The sequence below is a fragment of the Mesoplodon densirostris genome, chromosome 20, assembly GCF_025265405.1.
Source record: "Mesoplodon densirostris isolate mMesDen1 chromosome 20, mMesDen1 primary haplotype, whole genome shotgun sequence".
Classification (NCBI taxonomy): domain Eukaryota; kingdom Metazoa; phylum Chordata; class Mammalia; order Artiodactyla; family Ziphiidae; genus Mesoplodon; species Mesoplodon densirostris.
The window spans coordinates 23,492,866-23,519,506 of NC_082680.1; the positions used below are offsets into that span (position 1 = coordinate 23,492,866).

The 26,641-nt window shown below is 39.8% G+C and overlaps 1 protein-coding gene and 1 non-coding gene across 3 annotated transcripts; one reads left to right on the forward strand and one right to left on the reverse strand.

Annotated features, from left to right (window-relative positions):
• The first annotated feature begins 548 nt into the window (after positions 1-548).
• UBXN8 (UBX domain protein 8) lies at positions 549-26,641 on the forward strand. 2 transcript variants are annotated; one of them, XM_060085921.1, is made up of 8 exons: positions 549-662; positions 3,771-3,893; positions 5,029-5,099; positions 11,417-11,539; positions 13,598-13,735; positions 15,185-15,226; positions 22,059-22,133; positions 25,310-26,640. In XM_060085921.1, the coding sequence occupies exons 1-8, from the start codon at positions 575-577 to the stop codon at positions 25,475-25,477; spliced, it is 828 nt and encodes a 275-aa protein (XP_059941904.1). In that variant the 5' UTR covers positions 549-574; the 3' UTR covers positions 25,478-26,640. The 2 variants fall into 2 exon arrangements, with proteins under 2 accessions (XP_059941904.1, XP_059941905.1); XM_060085922.1 differs by lacking the exon at positions 22,059-22,133 and having other exon boundaries at positions 25,310-26,641.
• On the reverse strand, positions 18,899-19,005 carry LOC132481406 (U6 spliceosomal RNA). Its single transcript, XR_009530827.1, has one exon. It is a non-coding gene; the product is annotated as a U6 spliceosomal RNA (small nuclear RNA).

Genomic DNA, 26,641 nt, shown 5'->3' on the forward strand with positions numbered 1-26,641 from the left:
TCTCTCATTGCAGAGCATGGGCTCTAGGCTTGCGGGCTTCAGTAGTTGTGGCACATGGGCTCAGTAGTGGCTTGCGGGCTCTAGAGCGCAGGCTCAGTAGTTCTGGTGCACGGGCTTCGTTGCTCTGCGGCATGCGGGATCCTCCCGGACCAGGGCTCGAACCCCTGTCCCCTGCTTTGGCAGGCGGATTCTCAACCACTGTGCCCCCAGGGAAGCCCCTCATTTTATTCTTCAGCTCTTTCTCAGTCTCCAGAGTCCCATGGCCAAAGACGCAGGTGCAGCCAGCCTCACTGGAGCCCACGTTTTGCTTTCATAGAACTTGGTTAGACGGGCACCAGCAAGGCCGTCTCCCCTGGACATCACGTGACTTGAGGAGGTGACCTGCATTTGTTCTAAGGCTACAGATTATGAGTTCAAAAACCTGGTCTTATCTCAGTCCGACCAACGACCTGGCTTTAGGGTCTAGCTGTCTCCCCAAATTCCTCCCTTAGGCAGGGTTCCTCCACTCCACCTTCCAAGGGAGGAGCAACCGGAAGGGGCGGGCCTTCCGCCCGGAAGCGGGGCGCCCGCCACTATGGCTACTCGTGGCGTTGTTGGCGTTTTCCTCCTTGCTGCTCTCCCGCTCTTGTGTTTGGAGCTCCAACGTGGGATTCCAGATCTGGGTAAGTGTTGGCTTTTCCCTCTTGGTGCTCATACCCAGGTGACGGTCCCGTGAACGATGCGTAGAATTTCCGTTTCCCACCCGCGTCCCCTCTAGGCAGCTTTGACTACGATTCCCAGGCTGCACCGCGCCTGTCTCCCTTTTCCGGCGCGGGTCCTTGGGGGGAGCGAGACTTCCGCCGCCTTGGTGAGGCCGACTCACCTTGGGGAGGTCGACTCCCTTTGGCGCGGCCGACTCCGTCTGGCGCGGCCGACTCCCCTTGGCGCAAAAAGTCTCTCCAGGTCTGGTGAGGTTTTGCGTGAAAGGGGACTGAGGCAGAAAGCACAGGAACAAGTATATACACGACTTTCAAATTGTGTTGAATGCTCAAGAGGAAATAAACAGGTTGATGTGATGTAGGCCTACTGAGGAATTTCAGCAGAGACTTAAATGATGGTAGGAACCACCACTTTGAAAAGCCGGGAGAAAACATTCCAGACAAAGGAACTGTGATGTGTTTGGAAGAAAAGGATGAAGAAAATTGAGGCTGGACCAAGGAGACTGACTAAGAGGGAGATTGGCTCAAGATAGAAACATTCATTGAGCACTTACTGTAAACCAAAGTCTAAGTGTTTATTCATTATCTCATCTAATCCGCTTTACAGTCATAGAGGGTGGGTACTATTATAATCCCTTTTTTACAGTTGAGGAAACTGAGACATAGGGAGGTTAAGGGACTTACCTAAGGTTTTAAAACAGGTCACTGGGTTCTGTGTGCAGAATGTTTTGCAAGGAAGCTGCAGTGGAAGCAGTGAGGCATAGGCTTCTGAAGTAGGGAAGTCGTGATGATTGTTTGATGGTTGGCCTGACTAGGATAACAGAGGAGGTGAAATGTGCACAGATTTGGGATATTAGCCAACTAGGATTTGTTGATGGATTAATGATTCGGGTGAGGGAAAGGAGAGATTCAGGGATGGCTCCTATATGTGGAGTTGAACAACCGCAAGTCGTTGGTGGTGCCAGTGATAAAGGAAAAACTGAAAGGAAACTGGTGGACCAGTGGAGAATCAGTTCATTTTTGGACATATTATTGATCAGTTTACATGTCTGTTTCCCTCCTTAAACTCAGTCCTAAAATTAGAGACCGTGATGAAACCGAGCTTGTATATTTCCTCTCTTTCTCCCCACCCCCAAGAAGTCAGGTACCCAGAATGTTGCTTGAAATAAGAAATTAAAATAAAATGCTTTTAAAAAAATCTACAGAGATTCTCCAGAAGTCTCAAGCAGTATTGGAATCTAACAAGACCTTTATCCAAATGATATACAGAAATGTTAAACTCACACTTATTCCAGAATTTACCTGCTCCCTTACCTTAAGGAATTCACCCTTACTCTGCTCATCTAGAATCTTCTACGTTTGCACTAATATTTGAGTCACTAGTCAATGAGAAGATGTTTACCCAGGGTTGTAGAAGGAGATCTGTTCACACGATCAGCTCTGACCACAGGGGAATATACTTCCTGAGAGCAGAGACCCCTCCTCCCCCTCCTCCCCCTCCTCCCCCTCCTCCCCCTCCTCCCCCTCCTCCCCCTCCTCCCCCTCCTCCCCTCCTCTCCCTCCTCTCCCTCCTCCCCCTCCTCCCCTTCCTCCCCCTCCTCCCCTCCTCCCCTCCTCCCCTCCTCTCCCTTCTCCCCTCCTCTTCCTCCTATTGAATTACCAAAGGGAGGAGGAGTGTTCATTCACCTGGGCTATATTTTTGGACATGTATTGAAAAATGTTCACCTGTCTTTTTCTACTCTGTAAAGGCCTTCATTGCTGATACATTTTTACTTGTACTTAAGCTAAATACTTTAATGCTGGTTCCTCACGTTTGTTATCCTTTGAAGTGCCCTGCATATGGGCTCTTGAGAATAGGTATAAACAACGCAAAACAAAACACCTCAACTTACTTATAAAAATTTCTAATTGAGAGGTGCACACATTAATCTAGTTCTTTTGTATTCCCATATGACATTTGAAATTGCTTGCTTGCTAGAACAAAAAGCAATATATGGAACATAAATCCTATAACACAACGGTTTCTCTAAATACCAATACTCTATGTGTCAAATTACTTTTGAAATGACCATAGTTACCTGAGATTTAATCATGTGGCATATTGAGCAATACCTGAATCAGTAGTAATGCTGGCAAAGGTTGGAAGGGCTGTAATTCAAAAGAAAAAAAAAAAAAACCTTCACTAAACAACTTTAAACTGATTTTTTTTAAAAAAAGGATGATATATATATATATATATATATCTGTTTTCAGTTAAAAATTAAGTCTGTATATATAATTCCTTCTTTAATTTTCAGTTAATTGACTAACTGCCAGCCCCCATCACATTGGTAAGATGGTTCCTCTGTACATCTGCCTGGTAACTTTTGAGAATTATAAAACAAAACTAAAAATTCCTGGAGGGTAGAAACCATTTTTTATACTACTTTATATCTATACTCCCTCACCATTTGGCAAGTTGTATTACACAAAGTAGGTACTTGTTACATTTCTGCTCATTAATTTTCATCTTGTTCTTAAGGTAATACAAAACCAAGTTTTTAACTTTTTTTCTAGGCAAACATGTATCTAGTAATTTTATTTACATATGATAGAATAAATATTGAGAAATAGAGAAGTACAGAGTTGTATAATTTAACTGTCAGAAATAAGAATTTGCTGTTTCAGTGAGAGTGACTGTTTTTAAATAGAACTAGAATTTGATAAGATGATACCATCACGATTTAATTCCCAATTATGTGGATAATTTTCTTCCCTTCTCTGGGAAGAAGGGAAACCAGAATTTATGCATTATTGATAGTCATATATTTATAATGTAGCCAGTCACTCGAATTCTACTTATATTCCTGAGACATAAGATGTTCTAGAATCATTTTCTGAAAACTTGCTCTGGTAATGGCAGTCATTATGAATTTTGGCACCCAAAGGAGACTATATGAAAAATTTTAAGACAATTGTGTACCTTAACTTTTACTGTACTTTTCTAGTACAAATGATCTTCTACTGTGTTAATACCTAGTATCAAGAAAAATGTTTTGAATTTTAATTGTATTTTTTTTTAACCTTTATAAGGAATCAAAGATCTAATTTTGCTGTGTGGCCGGATTTTCTTACTGCTTACTCTCCTTACATTAATTATTTCTGTGACTACCTCATGGGTTAACTCGTTTAAATCTTCCCAAGTTTATCTGAAAGGTAAGTTTATTGTTTATGCTACCCTTTTATACTTTTCTACCGAAATTTCTTTCCTTTATTTATTCTAGAACTTTGCACAGTAAGAATCATTTTACCATTAATTTGTGCTGTGTAATTTCAAGGTAGAGTAATCATTACAACTTTAGTTACAATTTTGGATAGGCTATAAATCCCAATATTTTTATGAGAAAGTATACTTTTTTCTTGTATATACATTTGAAACTATAGCATTTCTGCACGTTCGCTAATTTTAAATTGTGTGTTTGTGCAGCTTAACTGCTGTTTGGTATGTACAGCTTGTAAACTGTTCTACAAATGGTAAATATATCTATCATTAAGATTAAGAGTTAAAGATAATTTATTTTTCATTCCATTCTGGCAGTTTTTATTTACGCACTTATATTGTATGTATAGTTAAGTGCTCTTAATTTTAGGAAACCATGCTTGTTCTTATTTTTGTTTTGTTTTTGTGGGAAGTAAAAGTTTGTGTTAGAAGCCTTTTTTTTTTTTTTTTTTTTCCTTTTTTTTTGCGGTATGTGGGCCTCTCACTGTTGTGGCCTCTCCCGTTGCGGAGCACAGGCTCCGGATGCGCAGGCCCAGCGGCCATGGCTCACGGGCCCAGCCGCTCCGCGGCATATGGGATCCTCCCAGACCGGGGCACGAACCCGTATCCCCTGCATCGGCAGGCGGACTCTTAACCACTTGCGCCACCAGGGAGGCCCAAGAAGCCTTTTAAAACAATATTGTAGTGACTTCCCTGGTGGTGCAGTGGTTAAGAATCCACCTGCCAATGCAGGGGACACGGGTTCGAGCCCTGGTCCGGGAAGATCCCACATGCCACGGAGCATTCTTCATTATTCTTGAAGTCTCCTCACCAAAACTGTAACATACAATACATGTCAGAGAATTTTAGTTTTCAGAATAGACCTTTTCTTACAGAAAGAAGTTTCTTGCAGATTTCCTGGTTTCAGCTGTCTGCATGTATCTCATTTTCATTATTTGAAAAATACAGTCTGTTTTTTGAAGGCTTTTCTCTCCCAAAATGTGAAGATCTGCAGAAGATTGTCAGAGAAAATAACATTCAACGTACTGATACTTGGGAATTAAAAAGTACTTATATGTTTTGATGTCTTAGAAGAAGAAGAGAAGAATGAGAAAAGGCAAAAACTTGTGAGGAAAAAACAGCAAGAGGCACAGGGTGAAAAGGTAAAGCATACATTTCGGAGAGTATATAAAGGGAATACAAAAATGTCTGGGGCATTTTAAATTTAGGTCTGTTGCTTTATGTGTTTGTGTTCCGATTTTTTTATTATTGAGGTCAAATTCTCATGACATGACTATCTTAAAGTGTATAATTCAGTGGCAATTAGAATATTCACAATGTTGTGCAACCACTACCCCTGTCTAGTTCCAAAACATTTTCTTCACTGCAGAGGAAAACCCCATACCCACTAAACAGTTATTTCCCCATTCCCCACTTTTTCCATCCTTTGGCAACCAACATCTGCTTTCTGTTTGTATGGATTTATCTATTCTGAATATTTCATACAAGTGGAATCATATAACACGTGACCATTTGTGTCTGGCTTCTTTCACTTGCATAGTGTGTTCTGGGGCTCATCCATATAGCATATATCAGTACTTCTTTCCTTTTTATGGCTGAGTCATATTCCATTGTATGGACGGATCAGAATTTGTTTATCCATTCACTGATAGACATTTAGGTTGTTTTCACCTCTTGGCTATTGTGAATCGTGCTGCTGTGAATATTTTTGTGCAAGTATTTGAATACCTGTTTTCAATTCTTTGGGGTATATACATAGAAATGGGATTGCTAGGTCATATGGTAATTCTATATTTTAACTTTTTGAGGAATTGCTGAACTATTTTCCACACTGGCTATACCATTTTGTATGCCCACCAGCAGTTTCTGAGTGTCCCAGTTTCTCTGCATCCTCACCAACATTTATTATTTCCACCCCTCACCGCCCCCAGTACTCATCATAATGCATACGAAGTGGTATCACATTGTGGTTTTGATTTGCATTTCCCTGTTGACTAATGATGTTGAAATCCTTTTCACGTGCTTGTTGGACATTTGTATATCTTCTCTGGAGAAATGTCTGTTTAAGTTCTTTGCCTGTTTTTAAATTGGGTTGTTTGTCTTTCTGTTGTTGAATTATAGGAGTTCTTTATATATTCTGGATACTAAACTCTTATCAGATATCTGATTTGTGAGTATTATCTCCCATTCTGTGGATTGCTTTTCACCTTTTTGTTATTGTCCTTTGATGCACAAAAGCGTTTTTAGTTTTGATGAAGTCTAGTTATCTTTTATTTTTTTTGTTGCTCATGCTTTTGGTGTCATATTTAAGAATCCATTGCCAAATCCAAAGTCATGAAAATTTACCCCTATATTTTCTTCCAAGAGTGTATAGTTTTATTTTTATATTTAGGTTATTAACCTACTTTGAGTTAGCTTTTGTGTATGGTGTGAGATGGGAGTCCAATTTCATTCTTTTTCATGTGGATATCTAGTTGTCCCAACAGCATTTGTTAAAGAAACTATTCTTTCCCCATTGAATGGTCTTGGCACCCTTGTTGAAAATCAATTGGCCATAGATATATGGGTTTATTTCTGGGCCCTCACTTCTATTCCATTGCTTTATATATATATATCTGTCCTTGTGCCAGTACCATACTATTTTAATTACTGTAGTTTTTTAGTAAGTTTTGAAATCAGGAAGTGTGAGTCATCCCACTTTGTTTTTCTTTTTCAGTATTGTTTTGGCTGTTGAGGGTCCTTGCAATTCCTTATGAATTTGAGGATTGGCCTTTCCATTTCTGCAAAAAAGGGCTTTGGGATTTTGAGAAGGATTGCACTTAAATCTGGAGATTTCTTTGGGTAGTACTGACATTTTAATGATATTAAGTCTTCTTTGCTGCGAGGAGTATTGGCATCTTAATATTAATTCTTGCAATCCATAACCATGAAATGTCTTTCCATTTATTTCTGTCTTTAATTTCTTCCAACAATGTTTTGTAGTTTTCAGTGTACATAGCTTTCACCTTCTTGACTAAATTTATTCCTAAGTATTTTATTCTTTTGGTTGCTATTATAAATTCAATTGTTTCCTTAATTTTCTTTTTTGATTTTTCCTTACTAGTGTATAGAAACACAAATGATTTTTGTATATTGATCTGTGTGCAGCAATTTTACTTATTTTTTATTAGCGCTAGTGGTTTTTGTGTGTGGATTCTTTGGGATTTTTAATGTATAAGATCATATCATTTGAGAATAGGGATAGTTTTACTTCCTCATTTCCAAAAGTGATGTCATTTATTTCTTTTTCTTGCCTTATCAGTCTGGCTAAAACTTTAAACAGTGTTGAACAGTAGTGTTGAAAGTAGGCGTCCTTGTCTTATTCCTGATCTTAGAAAACTTTTAATCTTTCACTATTGAGTATGATGTTAGCTATAGATTTTTTCCTAGATGCTTGTTATGTTGAGCAAGTTCCCTTCTATTCCTTGTTTCTAAATAGTTTTATCATGAAAGAGTGTTAAATTTTGTCAAATGCTTTTTCTTCATCAATTCAGGTGATCATGTGGTTTTTTCCCCCCTTTGTTTTATTAATATGTATTACATTAATTGATTTTCTTATGTTGAACTATCTTGCATTTTTGAGATAAATTACACTTGGCATTGGTATATACTCCTTTCAATAAGCTGTTGGATCAGTTTGCTAGTATTTTGTTTAGGATTTTTGCATCTGTATTCATAAGGGGTATTGGTCTTTAATTTTCTTGTAGTGTCTTTGCCTTGCTTTGGTATCAGGATAATGTTGACCTCATGGAATGAGTTAGGAACTGTTCTCACCTTGTCTGTTTTTTGGAAGAGTTTGAGAAGGATTGGTGCTAATTCTTCTTTAAAGGTTTTATAGAATTTAGTGGTGAAACCATCTGGTCCTGGACTTTTCTTTGTTGGGAGGTTTTTAACTACTGACACAGTCTTATGTTAGGTCTGTTGAGATTTCCTATTTCATATTGAGTCAGTTAGTTTAGGTAATTGTGTGTTTCTCAGAATTTGTCCATTTCATCTTGGATATCTAATTTGATGGCATACAATTGTACATCTTTATAATCCTTTTTATTGCTGTAAGGTTGGTAGTAAATTCCCCACATTCATTTCTGATTTTAGTTGTCTTCTCTTAGTCAAGTTAAAGTTTTCTGAAATTTGTTGATCGTTTTAAAGAAACAATTTTTGGTTTCATTAGTTCTGCTGTTTTTCTATTCTATTCTCTGTTTATCTCTTCCTTATTATTTGCTGCTGTGTGCTAGCTTTGGGTTTAATTTGTTCTTTTTCAAGATTTTTAAGGTGTAAAGTTAATGATTTGATATCTTTTCTTCTTCTTTAATTAGATATTTACAGCTGTAACTTTACCTCTGAGCACTGCTTTTGCTACATCCCATCCAAGTTTGGTTTTGCTAGCTAGGAATTGCATTTACCATGTATGATTATCTAACAGTTATTTTCGTGACCTTGAAATGTCAGGTAGCATTTGCACAGTTGCCAGATTGATGATTGACCTTTGTAAAAGAGGAGACTCATTGTGGACTTTTACCTAAATATTAAACATAAACCCTTTACAAAGGCCTAGGTAGAAAGGCATTAAAATTTTGATATCTACCACTTGTTTTTCTGGTGAGCAAATTATTCCTTTTTTAAGTAAACAAGTGAAGGCTGAAAAAAGATCCCAAGAGTAAAAGCCTATATATTTGTTAGGGGGTGGGAGTAGTTACTGTTCAATACATTTGTAACTACCCTGATCTAAATTCAGTAGCAAGGAAAGTGTCCCTGCCAGATCTTTTTTTTTTTTTTTTTTTTTTTTTTTGCGGTACGTGGGCCTCTCACGTTGTGGAGCAAAGGCTCCGGACGCGCAGGCTCAGTGGCCATTGCTCATGGGCCTAGCTGCTCCGCGGCATGTGGGATCTTCCCGGACCGGGGCACAAACCCGTGTCCCCTGCATCGGCAGGCGGACGCTCAACCACTGCACCACCAGGGAAGTCCCTTGCCAGATCTTTTGTAAGAAGTTCTCTTGTAAATATTTGAGCTTCTAATGTTTAGTGTTATTTCCTGTGGAAGTTACTATTCATTTTTAAAGATTTGCATGCGAGATGGATTAGTTAACTATAATTCCATCTATATGCCAATTATATACTAATTGGCATCTGTAATTCCTGAGGGTTCAAAAAAAAAAAGGTTGGGATTCTTCTGTTTGGCAAAAGTCTAAAAACTTTAACCCTCTGTCTCCTCTCTTTGGACAAAGGGAAACTAATAAATCAGTATCTCACAATGTATCTGTGTGCATGGTGAAGTGCCCAGCCTGGGCAGACATGTGCCTGGTGATGCATAAGATTTTTGAGTCTTTGGATTCTAAAAAGGTGATTTTTCTCCTCCGACACGATTGATAGTTTGATTTGGTATAGAATTACAGGTTGAAAATCATTAGAATTCTGAAGTATTGCACCATTATCCTCAAAATTCCAGTGTGGTTTTTCACGTTCCCTTTTTCTGTTTGTTAGTTCTAGTCTCCATTTTTCGCAGGAGGCTTTCCTTAATCATCTGGTAATTCTTGGCTCCGTCCTTCAGTTTAGGAATGATACACTAAAAGCTAACGGATGGTGTAAGTATTTGTAGAATTTCATCAAGCTTTGTGTTTTACTTCAAAGAAAAAGGAAAATCAAGCTAATTGGAATTTCCGTGTATGGGAGCAAAGCTTGATGGGTTGTCTGCTGATGTAGGGTAGACACCGATTTAACTGTAGGGTTACTGAGGAGTAAGTTAGCTTTGTCAGTATCTCCGTGTTTCTCTTTTGCCATTCACCTCCTCTAGACAATGCATCTCCATTCTCCCAGGTGCGGGGGTGGGGTGGGGTGGGGTGGGGGTTAAGGCCTGGCTGCCAGCAATCTGAGTCAAGTTGGGAAGGGCTGGGGAGTGTCACCTTCCAGTGGGTGCGTTTTCACCTGCTCTTTCTGTTTTTGTTTGCATTCCTGCCCTCTACTAGGCCTGGATCTGTGACTCAGCAGCCTTTCTGATTCATATTCCCAGAGAATAAACCTTCATTCCTGGATGTGTGGTAGGGTAGTGGGTCTGGGGGTCCAATAACTCTTTTTATAATTTTCCCCCTTTTCTCTAAGAAACTCAGATTCAAGGAATTGGAATAGTCCTAATCCTTGGTTCATTACAAACTCATTGTGAGACAGGCTGGGACCTGGGACCCTTTACTGCAGTTCTTGCCCCTGGACAAAGCAACAGAATACAAAGAAAGTATAAGGGACTAAAAATAACTGCATGCCTGTGCAGTTGGGACAAATTATGAACAATAAGATACAAAAAGGCCAAAATCCAACTGCCTCTCCTGAGGTGCCAGGAGCAGAAGCAGGGTACTGCTCACGACCCCTGCACACAGCACCACCATGGGGGTGGGCAGGCCACGTAAGCGCCCCTCCAGGCCTCCTCTCACCCTATTTAAGGGACCAGCTCACCCACCCCCACACCCCCACCCCAGGGAGTGAGCAAGGGAACCTGCTACTTGTTCCCGCTCCCAGGGCTGCAGCAGGAATCCCAATAAAGCATTGCCTGAATTTCTCATCTGGCTTCTTACCAACTTCTGTTGATTAGAGTCCCAGAACTCAGGTTGGTGACACTTGGCTGATGCATGGTTTCCTCCGACACCCCCAATATTAGCTCTGCCCCTCACCCTGTGTCCCCGCCAGGGAGCCTGGTGTCTCTCTTCCTGAGCTGTTCCAGTCTGTGGCGTGCACGCCTGGCTTCCTGTTGCTGTCATCCTTTGCAAGCACCTAGGTTGCAGTTTTCTCCCTCAGATCAGTTATCATTCCTCTATCTGTCCTTACGTATAGTGGTTTGGGGGTTATAGTGTTTCTCTGTTTTTCATTGGTGATGGAATTAGGGTTTCTGTTTCTTGTTCCCTTGGTTGTTTTGGGGTGATTTTTCAAGAGGCAAGGGAGGTAGAAATAATTTCACTCTGTGATCTTAAAACCAGAATCTCCGTGTGTTTTGAGTCCAAAAATATTTTCTACTTTACCATGATCGAGCAACATTTAATTACTGCTCTTCCAAACCAGTTCATGCCTTAGGCATCATGCCTTGAACAAACAGCTTTGGGTTTAAGCTTTGGAAGTCTAAGGCCTTGTCCTCTGCATCTTTGTATTCCAGCCCCTCATAAATTTTTTGTTGCATTGAAAACACATTAAAGGATATATAGGTAGACTGCCATACAAGCAGAAGTGTAGAACATTTGTTTTTATTTGCATTAAGCACGAATGCAAATTTTTAGAGAGTGATGCAGAAGTGGAGGATGTTGCTTTTTTGGCAAAATTGAATGAGTGTGAAAACACCGTTTCTTACTTGGTTCTTATTTACAACATTATAGACAATGTAAATAAAATCTTAGGAATGTTAATGTATAGTAACACCACCTAATTTATGTTTTTTGGAACAGGCCAGCAGATACATAGAGAATGTTCTAAAACCACAACAGGAAATGAAATTGAAAAAGCTGGAAGAACGCTTTTATCATATGACGGGTGAAACCTGGAAGTTAAGCAATGGTCATAAACTTGGGGTTAGAAAATATTATATTTTGAATTCTGCTATTGCTTAGGTTTCCTTTAGCATGTATTGATTTTTTAAAAATTGCAAATGATTAGTCCAGTCTATTTTGTAGGAGTCTTTGTTTATAATGATTGTATATCGGTTTTTATTTAGCATATTAGTATGTCATGTGTTTAAGTGGTTTTTGATGTCTAAAGAGTATATAACTTAGATCCTCGAAAAGCTCTAACATAAGGCAGTCTTTGAGAAAACTGTTGACCAAATCACATCTTTTATTTGAGGGAATTCAGATCTCTAAGGTATTATAAGCTCTCATAATATTCATCATGTTTGGCTTTATTTTTTTAAAGCCCAATTGACCTTTGACTCTTTTTTCCTTTGGCATTAAGTATGAATTTTGTCATTTGCTAGTGGATGTTTACAATGTTAAGTTTTCTTACAGAGAAAAAAAGGATTATCATAAAGGAATTCAGTTTTAGAACTGGCCACAGACTTTTTGTGTAAGATCCTTTCTGTCCCAAAGACATTTTTGTTTTGTTTTGTTTTGTTTTGTTTTGCTTTCTGTTTATATTGCACCTTTCACCATTTTGTAAAGAAAATGATCCAGTAGAGGTAAACAGGATCCTGACAATGAAGCAGAGTGTTTGTATTCATTTCCTAATGGTAAATACGTCATAAAACAATCAAGGGTGGGTAATAAAATTAATGGGAAAGACGACAACATAAAATGCAACTACTCTATGTAGTGACTTCACTTCTGAGTTGCGTTTGTCTTCTGCTGGTTTTGTATGTTAGTCATTGCCAGCCTGACCTTAGCCTGCCACGTTTCTTTCTGAAATGGTCATGGTGTGAATTAGTCATTCTGCCCCTTGCTTTTAGGCTATGTCTCCGTGGTACTACTAGTATATATTTTAACCTAATTAGTGGAGACAAAAGAAAGTCAGGGAGCGAGTAGACTGTTGGTGTTATGACCTGAGACTCTAGGAAGGAAAATGTACCCATTGCTGATCCAGCCCCTAGTTTGCAGTGGGGGCTTAAGTTTGGCCAGTTAATTGTTCAGGATCAATATCTCTTTTTTTTTTTTTTTTTGCGGTACGTGGACCTCTCACCGTGTGGCCTCTCCCGTTGTGGAGCACAGGCTCAGCGGCCATGGCCCACGGGCCCAGCCGCTCCACGGCATGTGGGATCTTCCCGGACCAGGGCACGAACCCGTGTCCCCTGTATCGGCAGGTGGACTCTCAACCACTGTGCCACCAGGGAAGCCGTAGTGTCAATATTTCTTGACTCCCATGCCCCATGCTCCTTCCAACAAATTCTCTTAGGATAAAAGAATGGGGAAAACAGCCCACCAAAATGGTGCCCATTTTTAGTTTGATAAAGAGAACTTTTCAAAGGTCAGTACATATAGAAGAAAGGCATTATTGAACTAATAAGTATATATTTGAGACTTTGACATTTAAGTGAATTATCTTGCTAAAGAAAAGGTTTTAATAGATAATATTAATAAAAAGTAATCTTTAAGATTTCTGGAATAAAATCCTATCCCTCCTAAAGTGATTAATTCAAATGGAAGATCAAAGTTTGAATTTGAGAGCTAAAATATTTATATATAACAAGGTACTAGGGCCACACGCAGCTATGGAAGTATTGCCTGGTCACACGCAGAGACCTGTGTTTTTACACACATGTTCTATTTTCACAGCCTTTTTAAGAAACAATCTCTTGCACTGCTTTGCTTCCTTTACTGCAGGGAGGAAAGGATATCATTCAGGTTTTCTTCTTTGTTCTTACTGAAAACCTTAGGGGTCAATTAAAATGGAATGGTCCCTCTCAGCCTTGTACTCTCAGAGGGAGCCCCAGAGCTGGATCAGGGTGGTTTCTATGAGACGTTAGTTAAGTTCCATGTTTTTTTTGGTCTAAGGAGATAATGCTTTAAATTTCTGGGTCTAATAATGACTTAATTATATTTTTTTTACTGAAATGCCATCAGGGTAAAAGAAATAACCATTGTGAATAGAATAAAGTCGATAGAGAGCATCTCTTTAGAACTTGTCTTGTTTTTGACCAGGGTGATGAAGATTCGGTGCTTGGAAGGGAGAGTCAAACATCTTCTGAAACATCAAACAGAGAAGCAGCAAAGAGACGGAATTTGCCTAAGCCTGTAACCAAAGTTTCACCACCCGCTGAGCAGCCCACGCAGAAGGAGGTTCATTACTTAATGCCTGCTCACTGAGCTGTATCCGTGTGCAGTAAGAGTATTGTTCTGTGGGTGAAAGTGTTACACTGAGGGAAGATTAGGACTGGCTTTTAATCCAGATGGTGTCTTCATCTGGATTCATTAAGCTTCAGCTTCATTAAGAGTCACTTCTCTGGTTTAATATTAATATTAATGTTCTGAGCCAAACTTTAGAAGGAATCTAGGAAGATAAATGGTGATAAATTTAGAAAATAGTTCTTTTGAGGAAGTAATTAAATTATATAGAAATGAAAAATATTATGTTTACTAAGGGAAATATTCCTATGGGTAGGTAAGACACGATGAAGTCATATTTAGTGAGTGGCTAATATTATTAACATGAGTGTATCGCTGTTCTCCGCGGCCCTTCTAGGGAATGAGTTAGCAACTGTTCACTTTGGAATGATGCCCAGGTTTATTCCTTTTTTTCTCTCAAATCTTTAATCCCTAAGTTAACTATGATTTGGAGCTGGTTAAGGTTGAAATAAGTCTTTTTTTATTGAGTCTTAGGGAAAGCTAGTAGGCTATCCAGTCCCTAAAAGTAGTTTCTAACATACTGCTTTTCAGTCTGAGCTTTCCTGGTCCCTTCGTGGAGCTTGAGAGTAAGAATCAGATCATTGAACTGTGTCTAACATTTAGTCCGTAGGACTAATTAAAATTTCAAGAGTCTTTCCTTTTTGTTAATAGCACAAATTATCTCATGCTGATGGTAACCTTTGGTTGACTGTCACATATGCTTTTTATACCAAAGAAAAACAAATGGTTTATTTAATAAATGCAGTTAACGTTTGTTAGACAAAATGTTATAAAACATGGAATCTATGGTATTAAAAAATAAAAAGCATCCCTGGAGGTGAGGTGAAATTGTTCATAACAAGTGTTTTAATGAGAGAAAATGGTCTGTACATCTGTTTTTTTAATAGATTAACAGAAATAGGGAAACATGAGTAAATCATGAAAGCAACCAAAGTGAACGGTGGTTATCCAGTCCCCTAGAAGATGCTGGTGAAGAAAAATAAATATGCACTCATCTTACTGTGTATATGTATGAACCAAAATAATTTGGGGGTCTTATTGAACTTAATTAGTATTTACCCTGTTTCTGTAAGTAGTACATTTTTGTATAATGTCTTGGAACATCATAAACACGGAGTTCTTTAAATGTGTATAGATTGGTAGCTATCATCTCAAATCCTGTTTTTATGATCTACTGTTAGCACAAAGTTGCTTACCCAAAAATGTTTATTAAGTGAGTCTCGTTCTCACTGTAAATGTTTTATAAATATATATTAAAAGTAAATATTTCATTAAGGATAGATATGTCCAAACACTATATCAAAGGAACTCTTCATGTTGAGATTATTTTTTTCTTCTTCAAACTGTTTACATTCCTGTTACTAAATACTTATTTTTCTTTAGGTTCTTGATTTACCTGAAGAACCTCCTGAAATAGCTGAAGAAGTAAGCTTATTTTTTTTCTCTTTGAAAATTAAATATATTTTCTATTTTCTTTAATATCAAGTAAGTACATTTTATCTAAATTTGGGTTTAGATGGGAATTCCCTGGTGGTCCAGTGGTTAGGACTTGGCACTTTCACTGCTGGGGCCTGGGTTTGATCCCTGATCGGGGAACTAAGTTCCCACAGGCCGTGAGGTGTGGCCAAAAAATAAATAAATAAATAAATAAATTTGGGTTTAGAAAGGAGAGACAGCATAGTGTTTATGTGACTGCACTATGATTAGACCTTGTTTTGAATATGGGGTAATATCAAACTCCTCATTGCGAGTCCTATTTTGGAAGCCTGCTGTCTGCCGAGCTTGTGTTTTAAAGCCCTCCCACTTCTTCAGGCAGAGATAGGATGCTTGGGCTTTTCCAAAACTTTAGGTCAGCAAATGAGTTACCTATTAAAATAGAGTCAAAATAGGCAGATGACTTCAAATTGTAGTTTTCCCCTTAAAGAGAAAATGAAGAATGCAGCTACTTTGTAGGTGTTAGAATTGAAGGCTGGTTTGGTGTTTGAACGGGAGGGTTGGACTGAGCCCCCCACTCTGCATTGAGCTGCCCTCTGCCCAACTTTGTCATAATCTATGCTGCCTTCCTGCAGTTGCCCAGCTCAGTTTCAGACAGTCTCTAATGTACGGGAACACGTGTCTTTAAAACCACGAAGTGGCTTAGGCAAAGGAGAGCTGGATGGTTTTCCATTTCCCGAGGCTCAGCAACTGTTACACTCCCTGAAAACCATTTTTGAGGCAGCCATGAAAGCCGTAGGAGGGTCTCTTTTTTGTCAACACATTTGCAACATTTAAGTTTAGTATTTTGGATGTCTGAGGAAAATCTGAAAGTCATACAGAAATAGAGACAATGAAGTGTGCAATCAATCCCCAGGAGAATCACAGTCCCCAGGAGAAACTCAATTTAAGGAAAAACCAAATGTCTAATTCCTCCCTGTTACACCCATCAAATCCATACCCATGACATGTTTGTCCTGAGCCTCCTGCACCCTCACCTCTCCTTAAGCTCTGGGTTGGTATCCATAATAACCACTTACAATACAGGAGTGTTTAAGTACAGCTCAGGTTGACAGGGAACACCTCTTAAGAAGTTAATGGGGCTTTAAAGCACGTGATGTTACTCCTACAGGACAGCAGTCTGTCACCAAAGGTGATGGTAGACATCAGGTTGTCAGTGAATCCTTTGAAATTGTACCTTTTTGTGATTATAGGTAGAAGGACAGTGTTCTTCTTCAGAATCTCAGGTCTGTGCCCCTAAAAAGGTCAAGAGACCTCCAGCCAGAGGCAGTGGATGTTGCTCTCCTCTTTATAAGAGTTATTCATAGTTATTCCACTTTGTTTCTTTTCTACCCTTTTCCCATACTGGGTAGATGACGTTTTGTGCTACACTTAGTAAAGTGTATATCAGAGTAATGAAATTTTAGAGCTGGGATGAACCTAAATGAGATCTCATCCCATCTCCTCACTTGAAGCTGAGGCCATAGGCAGGAGTTTCCGAGGTCCCTGCTAGGAGAGCCCTGGCCCTCTGGCTATGCCAGAACTTCTCCTTTATTTTCGCTACAAGCAGTACTCTACCCCTATTTTCTTCTCCCTGCTCCTATTTGCTTTTCCTCTGGCTCTGCTCTGATTTTTGGTCCTCTTTGCTCTTTTTTTGGTTAATAAAGTCAACAAAATTAAGGTAAATAATTGTTACCTGAAAATTATATGTTAAATGTATGCACTGTATATATATATATATATATATATATATATAGTTAAATGCACTGTATAGATATAGCATTAATGAGGTACAAGCAACTTTATATTATGTAATGAAGCTTTATGAAGAGTGCTGCTAATATATGGTTGATACTGGTTGATACTTTTACAGTGTATTCTACACTAATCAAGAAAAGCAAATAAGGGGCTTCTCTGGTGGCGCAGTGGTTGGGAGTCTGCCTGCCGATGCAGGGGACGCGGGTTTGTGTCCCGGTCTGGGAGGATCCCACGTGCCGCTGAGCGGCTGGGCCCATGAGCCATGGCCGCTGGACCTGCGCGTCCGGAGCCCGTGCTCCGCAAGGGGAGAGGCCACAGCAGTGAGAGGCCCGCGTACCGCAAAAAAGAAAAGCAAATAAGTATTGGAACATTTTGATTCTATTAGAATCATCATTGGGCAAGGCATTTTCCACCTGTGCAGTTGCTACTGCTCATAGATTTCTAAGAATTCAAAGCATAAATTCCTAATTCCCGCTAACCATTCACCAGCCACTAGTTTTACCTCCTTGGATGATTCTCAGTGTCCCAGTCCCTCTTTCAATAACGCTCCTGTTCTCATTGACCTTGTTATCCTGCTCTTGATCTAATGACCTGTTTCTGGGCAGTTAGCCTGGTCCCTCTGGACATCTGCCTGGCTTTTCCCCTCCCTTGTGCTTGACTGTTTCCTAATAGTGAAAGTAGACCTTAAGTGTGGAGTGTCATTATCATCATCAAAGTTAAAAACAAGAAAAAGAAAGCATTTTAGTTTGGGGAGTGTGCCTTTCTAACCCATCCTTCACCCTATCACCCTAAAGAAGTGTTTTCAAAGTTAAAAAGGCACACTTGGAGTAGGCAATGAGTGCTTTGCCACAGTTATCCAAGATTTTAGGATGTTTATAAGTCATGTAGTCATATTGTTTCTGGCTTTCTGCAAAGTACCATTTTGTATTTGGCCAACTTTGCAGCTTTGCTCTGGTATCATAATCATGAAATATCATCATACATAAAGCTTGCCCTGTCATAACTAATATATTTTAATCCTCAAGCCACACAACTATTTCATGAATCCATATGTAAAATAATAATTTCACTTTTAGGAATACTGGAGGTTATAATTTTCAGGAAATTCTCTATTTCCTTATTAAAGTTAGGCCCATTAAATGTGTGGTGTCCCCCACAGAATAGAGGGACTTTTTTTTTTTAAATTTCTATTGGAGTATAGTTGATTTACAATGTTGTTTTAGTTTCAGGTGTACAGCAAAGTGAATCAGTTATACATATATCTACTCTTTTTTTAGATTCTTTTCCCATATAGGCCATTGAGGGACATCTTTTTTTTAATATATGAATTTTATTTTTTTATACAGCAGGTTCTTATTAGTTACCTATTATATACACATCACTGTATACATGTCAATCCCAATCTCCCAATTTATCATACCACTATCCCCAACCCCCCGCCACTTTCCCCCCTTGGTGTCCATACGTTTGTTCTGTACATCTGTGTCTCTATTTCTGCCTTCCAAACCAGTTCATATGTACCATTTTTCTAGATTTCACATATGTGATATTATATGATATTTATTTTTCTCTTTCTGACTTACTTCACTCCGTATGACAGTCTCTAGGTGCATCCATGTTCCCACAAGTGACCCAATTTCTTTCCATTTTATGGCTAAGTAATACTCCATTGCATATACGTACCACATCTTCTTTATCCATTTGTCTGTCCATGGGCATTTAGGTTGCTTCCATGACCTGGCTATTGTAAGTAGTGCTGCAGTGAACATTGGGGTGCATGTGTCTTTTTGAATTACGGTTTTCTCTGGGTATATGCCCAGTAGTGGGATTGCTGGGTCATATGGTAATTCTATTTTTAGTTTTTTAAAAAATATGGAACACTTCATGAATTTGCGTGTCATCCTTGCGCAGGGGCCATGCTTATCTTCTCTGTATTGTTCCAATTTTAGTATATGTGCTGCCGAAGCGGGCACTATTTTTAGTTTTTTAAGGAACCTCCATACTGTTCTCCATAGTGGCTGTGAGGGACATCTTTATAATTCTTTGTTGCTCGGGAAGGGACTAACATTCATTTTAAAGGTTATCAGAACAGAATGAAGTTTTCACTGTGTGTGTGTGTGTGTGTGTGTGTGTGTGTGTGTGTGTGTGTGTTTCTGTATATGTAGTAGCTGTGGCTCTATAATAATGAGCCATATGAGAAAATTCCTGTTATAGTGGAAGCCTGCTTGGACTTAGGAGCAGACTAATAGATGAGTGAACTAATGGCTAACATGGATTTCTGATAAGGGAGTGGGGAATCTGAAACATAAAGCAAATCTTAAGCATTATACCCTGATTTTTTTAAGTGCCTGTTATGTGTTTCGTATTACAACTATCCATAGAGTTCTAAAATAATACAGTAAGATTTTTTTAAATGAGAGGAAGAACTAACTCATGGTAGTCTAGAATTCACAATAGAATACTCACCATATGTTACTCTTCTACTTTTAAATTGAAAAGACAATAAGTGTAGAATTTAAGATAATTTGAAAATAGTTTTGTAAATCATCATTATTGTTACCGTAATACCATAGCATCTATTCTCATGATTGTATGCTATCTTATTTTATTCTAAGGGGAACTACATTTTAATTATTGCTGCTACTTTTCATTTAGATTTCATTTAATAATCTGTGTTTGGCACAGTGATTTACTTTCCAATTTGCACTGTGTCCCAGGCCTTTTACCCATTCATAGGCCAGTCCACTGGACTGTCAGTAATCTTAGGAGAAATTGTACACCCACCTTTCACAGTAATTGTAATAACAGAACAGTAGCTGGGTTTCAAACAATGATAGTTCATTTCTCTTTAAGTATTTAATCATAATAGAAAATGTTAACTCACTGTATTTTTTTAAAAATAATTAATTAATTAATTATTGGCTGCGCTGGGTATTCGTTGCTGCGCACGGGCTTTCTCTAGTTGCGGTGAGTGGGGCTACTCTTCGTCGCGGTGCGCGGGCTTCTCATTGCGGTGGCTTCTCTTGTTGTGGAGCACGGGCTCTAGGTGCGCAGACTCAGTAGTTGTGGCTCGCAGGCTCTAGAGCGCAGCCTTAGTAGTTGTGGCTCATGGGCTTAGTTGCTCCGCAGCATGTGGGCTCTTCCTGGACCAGGGCTCGAACCCGTGTCCCCTGCATTGGCAGGCGGATTCTTAACCACTGCATCACCAGGGAGGTCCTGACTCACTGATTTTAACCTTAGTTTTTCTTAAAGCATTTGGCTTTAAGTATCCTATCAGATCATTAAAGTTTGAACAAAACCTCACTGTAAAAGTTAAGTTTTATTGTTTCTAAAAATAAGCAAAATTGGCTTTTAATCAGTGATTGTTAGTTTGTGATTTCTTTGTTTTATAAAATTTTCTTTAGTAGAAGTACTGACAGAGCTACAGATTGCACTGATTTGGGTATGAATCAAACACCTTACCTACTTGAATAGAAAGATTTTCTAACATGGCTTTCCTGAAGGGTGGTGGGTGCTGCTGTAAAACCACCACTTCTGCAAACTGTGCTGCCACAGAACTCCCAGGACAGTTGGGATAATGTTGACCATAGAAAAGGGTTTCCTAACGGCAAATAATGAACATGAGAATTAATAACTAAATCGTCATCTTTTCTTGTTTTTAAGTTGAAGTATAGTTGATTTACAGGGTTGTGTTAGTTTCTGGTGTACAGGAAAGTCACTCGGTTATACATATATACACATATTCTTTTTCATATTTTCCGTACGGTTTATCACAGGATTTTTTTTTTTTTGGCTTTATTTATTTTTGGCTGAGTTGGGTCTTTGTTGCTGGACATGGGCTTTCTCTAGTTGCAGCAAGCGGGGGTTACTCTTCGCTGCGGTACACGGGCTTCTCATTGCAGCGGCTTCTCTTGTTGCGTAGCATGGGCTCCAGGCGTGCGAGCTTCAGCAGTTGTGGCTTGCAGGCTCTAGAGCGCAGGCTTAGCAGCTGTGGCACACGGGCCCAGCTGCTCTGCGGCATGTGGGATCTTCCTGGACCAGGGATGGAACCCGTGTCCCCTGCATTGGCAGGTGGATTCTTAACCCCTGCACCACCAGGGAAGCCCTATCACAGGATATTGAATAGAGTTCCCTGTGCTATACAGTAGGACCTTGTTGTTTATCTCTTTTATATAGAGTAGTTTGTATCTGCTAATCCCAAACTCCAATTTATCCCTCCCCGTACCTGCTTTCCCTTTTGGTAACCATAAAGTTTGTTTTCTATGTCTGTGAGTCTGTTTCTGTTTCGTAAGTTCATTTGTATCATATTTAGATTCCACATACAAGTGACATCATATGGTATTTGTCTTTCTCACTCCACTTAGTGTGATAATCTCTCGGTCCCTCCCACTCTTTTCTTCTTAGAGTGTCCTTTAATATACTAGCACGTTGCAAGCCCTTTTTAGCTGTTTAACTCTTTTATCAGAGGAAAGATGGTGGGGAAACTCAACATGTAAAACGGACAAAGCTGCTCGCAGGAGGGGGGTCTCCTGCAGCCCCAGCAAACCAGGACCAGCTCCAGGCTTGTCTCTCATTTGCGCACATGATGTAGGCATGGAGCACAGCCTACAGTGCTGGAGTGAAAAGGGTAGCTGTTTGTTTCCTTCCAGTCTAGTGTTCGTCTTGTCTGCAGACTCTGAGGTGGCCCTGGATCTTCTTGGTTTGGTAGGTCACTTTCAGAGCCCAGCTGCAGTCTTGATATTGTCTGGCAGACAGAAGCCTTGCGTCTCGGTGTCCTCTCTGGAAGGCTCGGTCACTGGTCTCCTCAATCAGTGGGAAGATGTTTTTCAGGTTTAGAAGAATTATTTCTGTGTTTAGGGTGAATTTTATCTGGACCTTAATTTTTGTGTACAGCTCTCAGAGCTAAATTCCTACAAAACTCCACATGAACTCTTAGAACTGTGTACAGGTGTTTCGTAGGAGTAGTGGTTTTGGAATTGCAAAGAGCAGTAGTTGGAATTCTCATTTGGACATTTTTATTCCTCAGGTCGTGACTGTTGCTCTTCGATGTCCAAGTGGGCGTGTCCTGAGGAGAAGGTTTTTTAAGTCTTGCAGTTCACAGGTGAGGAGAATCATATTTGGAGAAATTTTTTTTTTTTTTAAAGAAGATGTTGGGGGTAGGAGTTTAGTAATTTATTTATTTATTTATGGCTGTGTGGGGCCTTCGTTTCTGTGCGAGGGCTTTCTCTAGTTGCGGCAAGTGGGGACCACTCTTCATCGCGGTGCATGGGCCTCTCACTGTCGCGGCCTCTCTTGTTGCGGAGCACAGGCTCCAGACACGCAGGCTCGGTAGTTGTGGCTCACGGGCCTAGTTGCTCCACGGCATATGGGATCCTCCCAGACCAGGGCTCGAACCCGTGTCCCCTGCATTAGCAGGCAGATTCTCAACCACTGCACCACCAGGGAAGCCCTGGAGAAATATTTGTGTTGAATTTGGCAATAGTTTATTCCCATGCAGGGAGGAGGTGTTATCAGTTGTCTGTACTCCCATCAGGTGAGGATAAATGGAATTTTTTTTCTTTTTAAATTTATTTTTTTGGCTGTGTTGGGTCTTCGTTGCTGTGTGTGGGCTTTCTCTAGTTGCGGCGCATGGAGGCTACTCTTTGTTGCGGTGCACGGGCTTCTTATTGTGGTGGCTTCTCTTGTTGTGGAGCATGGGCCCTAGAGCACACAGGCTTCAGTAGTTGTGGTGCATGGGCTCAGTAGTTGTGGCTCGTGGGCTCTAGAGTGCAGGCTTGGTAGTTGTGGCGCACGGGCTTAGTTGCTCTGCAGCATGTGGGATCTTCCCGGACCAGGGCTCGAACCTGTGTCTCCTGCATTGGCAGACAGATTCTTTTTTTTTTTTTTTTTCAGACAGATTCTTAACCAGTGCACCACCAGGGAAGTCCTGGTAAATGGGATTTATATATGTACTCTACGTGGCAGAAATTTGGAGAATTAGGTATGCTGAGCCTTCTTGAACTGTGATTTTTGCATTCAGATTTTTTTTAGTTCTTTTTTTAATTTGTTTTTTGTTTTAATTACATTTTCACAGCTTGGTGGGTAAGATGCTTTCAAAGCTTTTGGAAGCAGGTGGTATTAACTTTGTTCTTATTATCCTTGATGGATTATTAACCTAAACCCCATTGCTTGTATGTAGTTTTCAGATCATTCTTTAAAGCTTGTTACTTTTTGTTCTAATAGACTTATTTTTTTCTTTTGAAAACAATACTGTGTTCACTAGCAATAATTTGAAAAATGTAGAAAAGTAGAAAGAAATTTTAATCTGCAGTCTGGCACCAAAGCCAATTACTAATATTTGGGTGTATTTCTACGTTTAAGTGCATTTGAACATATTATGTGTGTGTTAAAAATTTCTGTAATTGGGGCTTCCCTGGTGGCACAGTGGTTGAGAATCTGCCTGCCAATGCAGGGGACACGGGTTCGAGCCCTGGTTTGGGAAGATCCCACATGCCGCGGAGCAACTGGGCCCGTGAGCCACAACTACTGAGCTTGCGCGTCTGGAGCCTGTGCTCCGCAACAAGAGAGGCCACAACAGTGAGAGGCCACGACAGTGAGAGGCCCGCGCACCGCGATGAAGAGTGGCCCCCCTTCGCCGCAACTAGAGAAAGCTCTCGCACAGAAACGAAGACCCAACACAGCCAAAAATAAATAAATAAATAAATTTATAAAAAAAAAAATTCTGTAATTATCTAATTTTCTATCCTTACTGTTGCATTTAACCTTCTATGTCAAGAATACTATAAAGCATAATAGAAAATACTGACAGATTTGACTACATAAAAAATTTTAAATTCTATAAAGTTCATCAAGTTAAAAATTTGGAAAAATTATTTTTTTTCTATAAGGAGCTTATACAAATCAAGGAAAAGAAATACCTTAGTGGGCTTCCCTGGTGGCGCAGTGGTTAAGAATCCGCCTGCCAATGCAGGGGACACGGGTTCGAGCCCTGGTCTGGGAAGATGCCACATGCTACGGAGCAACTAAGCCCATGTGCCACAACTACTGAGCCTGCGCTCTAGAGCCCATGAGCCACAACTACTGAGCCCACGTGCCACAACTACTGAAGCTTGTGCACTAGAGCCCGTGCTCCACAACAAGAGAAGCTACTGCAACGAGAAGCCTGTGCATCGCAACGAAGAGTAGCCCCTGCTCACCACAACTAGAGAAAGCCTGCACGCAGCAAAAAAGACCAAACACAGCCAAAAAAATAAAAAAATAGAAATAGCTCAGTAGAACATTAGGCCTCACTTAGAATCAGAGAAATGCAGATTAAAATGGATACCGTTTTCTACCTATCAAGTTGTCAAAGATTAAAAAGAATAGTACCCAGTTTTGGGCAGTGTTCATGTGAATGTAAGTCAGACCACTGTTCCTGTGGGATAATTTATCAGTATATATTTAAAAATACATCTTTTGGCCCAGTAATTCCATTTATGAGAACTTACTCTTTGGAAATAAGACAAATGGTCAAAGGTATAAGTGTTTATGGAAGGATTGGTTAAAAGAAGGCATATTCATATACTGGAAAATTATGTCACTCTATGACATAATACACATTACATGGAATATCAGTAGGTACATGGATGGTGGTAGAAGTCAGGGATTACCTATAATTGATACACCACCATCCCCTGAGAACATTCTGTCATTCAGCTTTCTTCCTAAACCAACAAACCATCCTTTAGCAGGCATTGTTTTTAGGCAATAATAAGTGGAAATTTGGACAATTACTAAGGGAATCTTCATGAAAGGAAATGTGATACATTTATAGGGATGGCCCATTGAATACTGGGTTATCAAAAGGCAGAGTCTCTGGGACATGGACATGTCTGTTGTGACAGTTCCTGGGTGATTTCGATGTGGACTGTTGGCTTAGATTATAATCTAAATGACTTTTTTCCCAAATGCTAACCTTTTGTTCTTAACCTTTTTATTGGATAATCTTTCCATTCCGTTTGGTTGGGGCTTTCCTAATTGTTAACTGCTTCTGTCTGTAGGCGCCAGTAGTCCCTAGGCCTTGTCTGAAACCACAGGTATTAAAGGTCATTCACATCTCAAAATTCATGGCGTGCTCTTTTCCTTTAAACTCTTGAAAGTTCCTTTGAAAGGTATGAAAGTTCTGTTTCATGACTCCTAGGGGCATGATTTAACAATGAAAGAATCGTAAAATATTATGGTGCTCTAGAGGGACACAATTTTGTACAGTATTTGATAACTAAGCTTTTTCTCTTTTAGGTCTTGTTTGACTGGATGATGAAAATTGGGTACCACACATCCCTATACAGCCTTTGCACTTCCTTTCCCAGAAGGGCTCTGGGAGTGGAGAGAGGCTGGTCACTGCAGGACATAGGAATAACTGTGGATACTGTACTCAACGTGGAAGAGAAAGAACAGAGCAGCTAGTTAAGAAACGCGAACTACCTGTTCTACATTAAATCAGTTATGCCGTGACCTTACGGGACAATAAAGGATTCACATTAAAATCATGCCATACCTTGATTGCACTCAAGGCAGTAAACACTTTAATGTTGATCTCCATGGAAGTATATGGACATAAAGGATTGGAAAAGGATTGCTCTCCGCATGTAATGATTTTTGGAGTGTGCCATCTTACAGTGTGCCAAATGAGAACGAGATAGACATGTACACAGTAAGGTGCTCATTCATTTGTATGTTTGCTAGCTGATGCCATTTATCAGTTTCTGCCTCTTCAGTTGGTTTTGCCACATTGAACATTTCACAGTTCAGCCAAGCTCTTTAAAGTCTTAGCAGCAGGAATGTTTTTTCTGCTGTAATTCTAGAAATTAAACTTTGAAGACGTGTCAAAGCTCTTTTAAGGCTTTAAAGTTCTTTTTGATAGTAAACATTGTATGTACTAATGTTAACTAATGTTTGAGATTTATTTCATTTTGTCTTGCACTGAAGTGTAACATTTACAACATTCCAGGTGGATCAGTATTTTTAAAGATAAAACAATGAAACCAGTGTAGGGGAGTTTTTAAAATATATCTGGTCATTTCATTTCCCTGCTTATACTCCTGTAATGGTGCATCCACGCACTGTAATGCCAAGTCCAAACTCCAAGGCTGGTATAAAGGCCCTTTGTTGTAGCCACGCCCTTTCTCTTTCCCATCTGTCTTAAGGAGTCAGTTTAAGTTGGCTCCTCTGTGTATTGCCCTTTTTTTTTTTTTTTTTCCCTGCGGTACGCGGGCCTCTCACTGCTGTGGCCTCTCCTGTTGTGGAGCACAGGCTCCGGACGCGCAGGCTCAGTGGCCATGGCTCACGGGCCCAGCTGCTCTGCGGCATGTGGGATCTTCCCGGACCAGGGCATGAACCCATGTCCCCTGCATCGGCAGGCGGACTCTCAACCACTGCGCCACCAGGGAAGCCCTATTGCCCTTTATTTAATGCTCCTTTATTCCTCTTCTGTAGAATTTATTACGTGTATTATAGCTGTGTTTTTGTCTTCCCAAATACATAATTCCTTAAAAGCAAGGATTATATCCTTTTTTCCACTTCAGAAATACCTAGTGTCTAGTAATGCTTCATACAAAATGTTTGAAAATA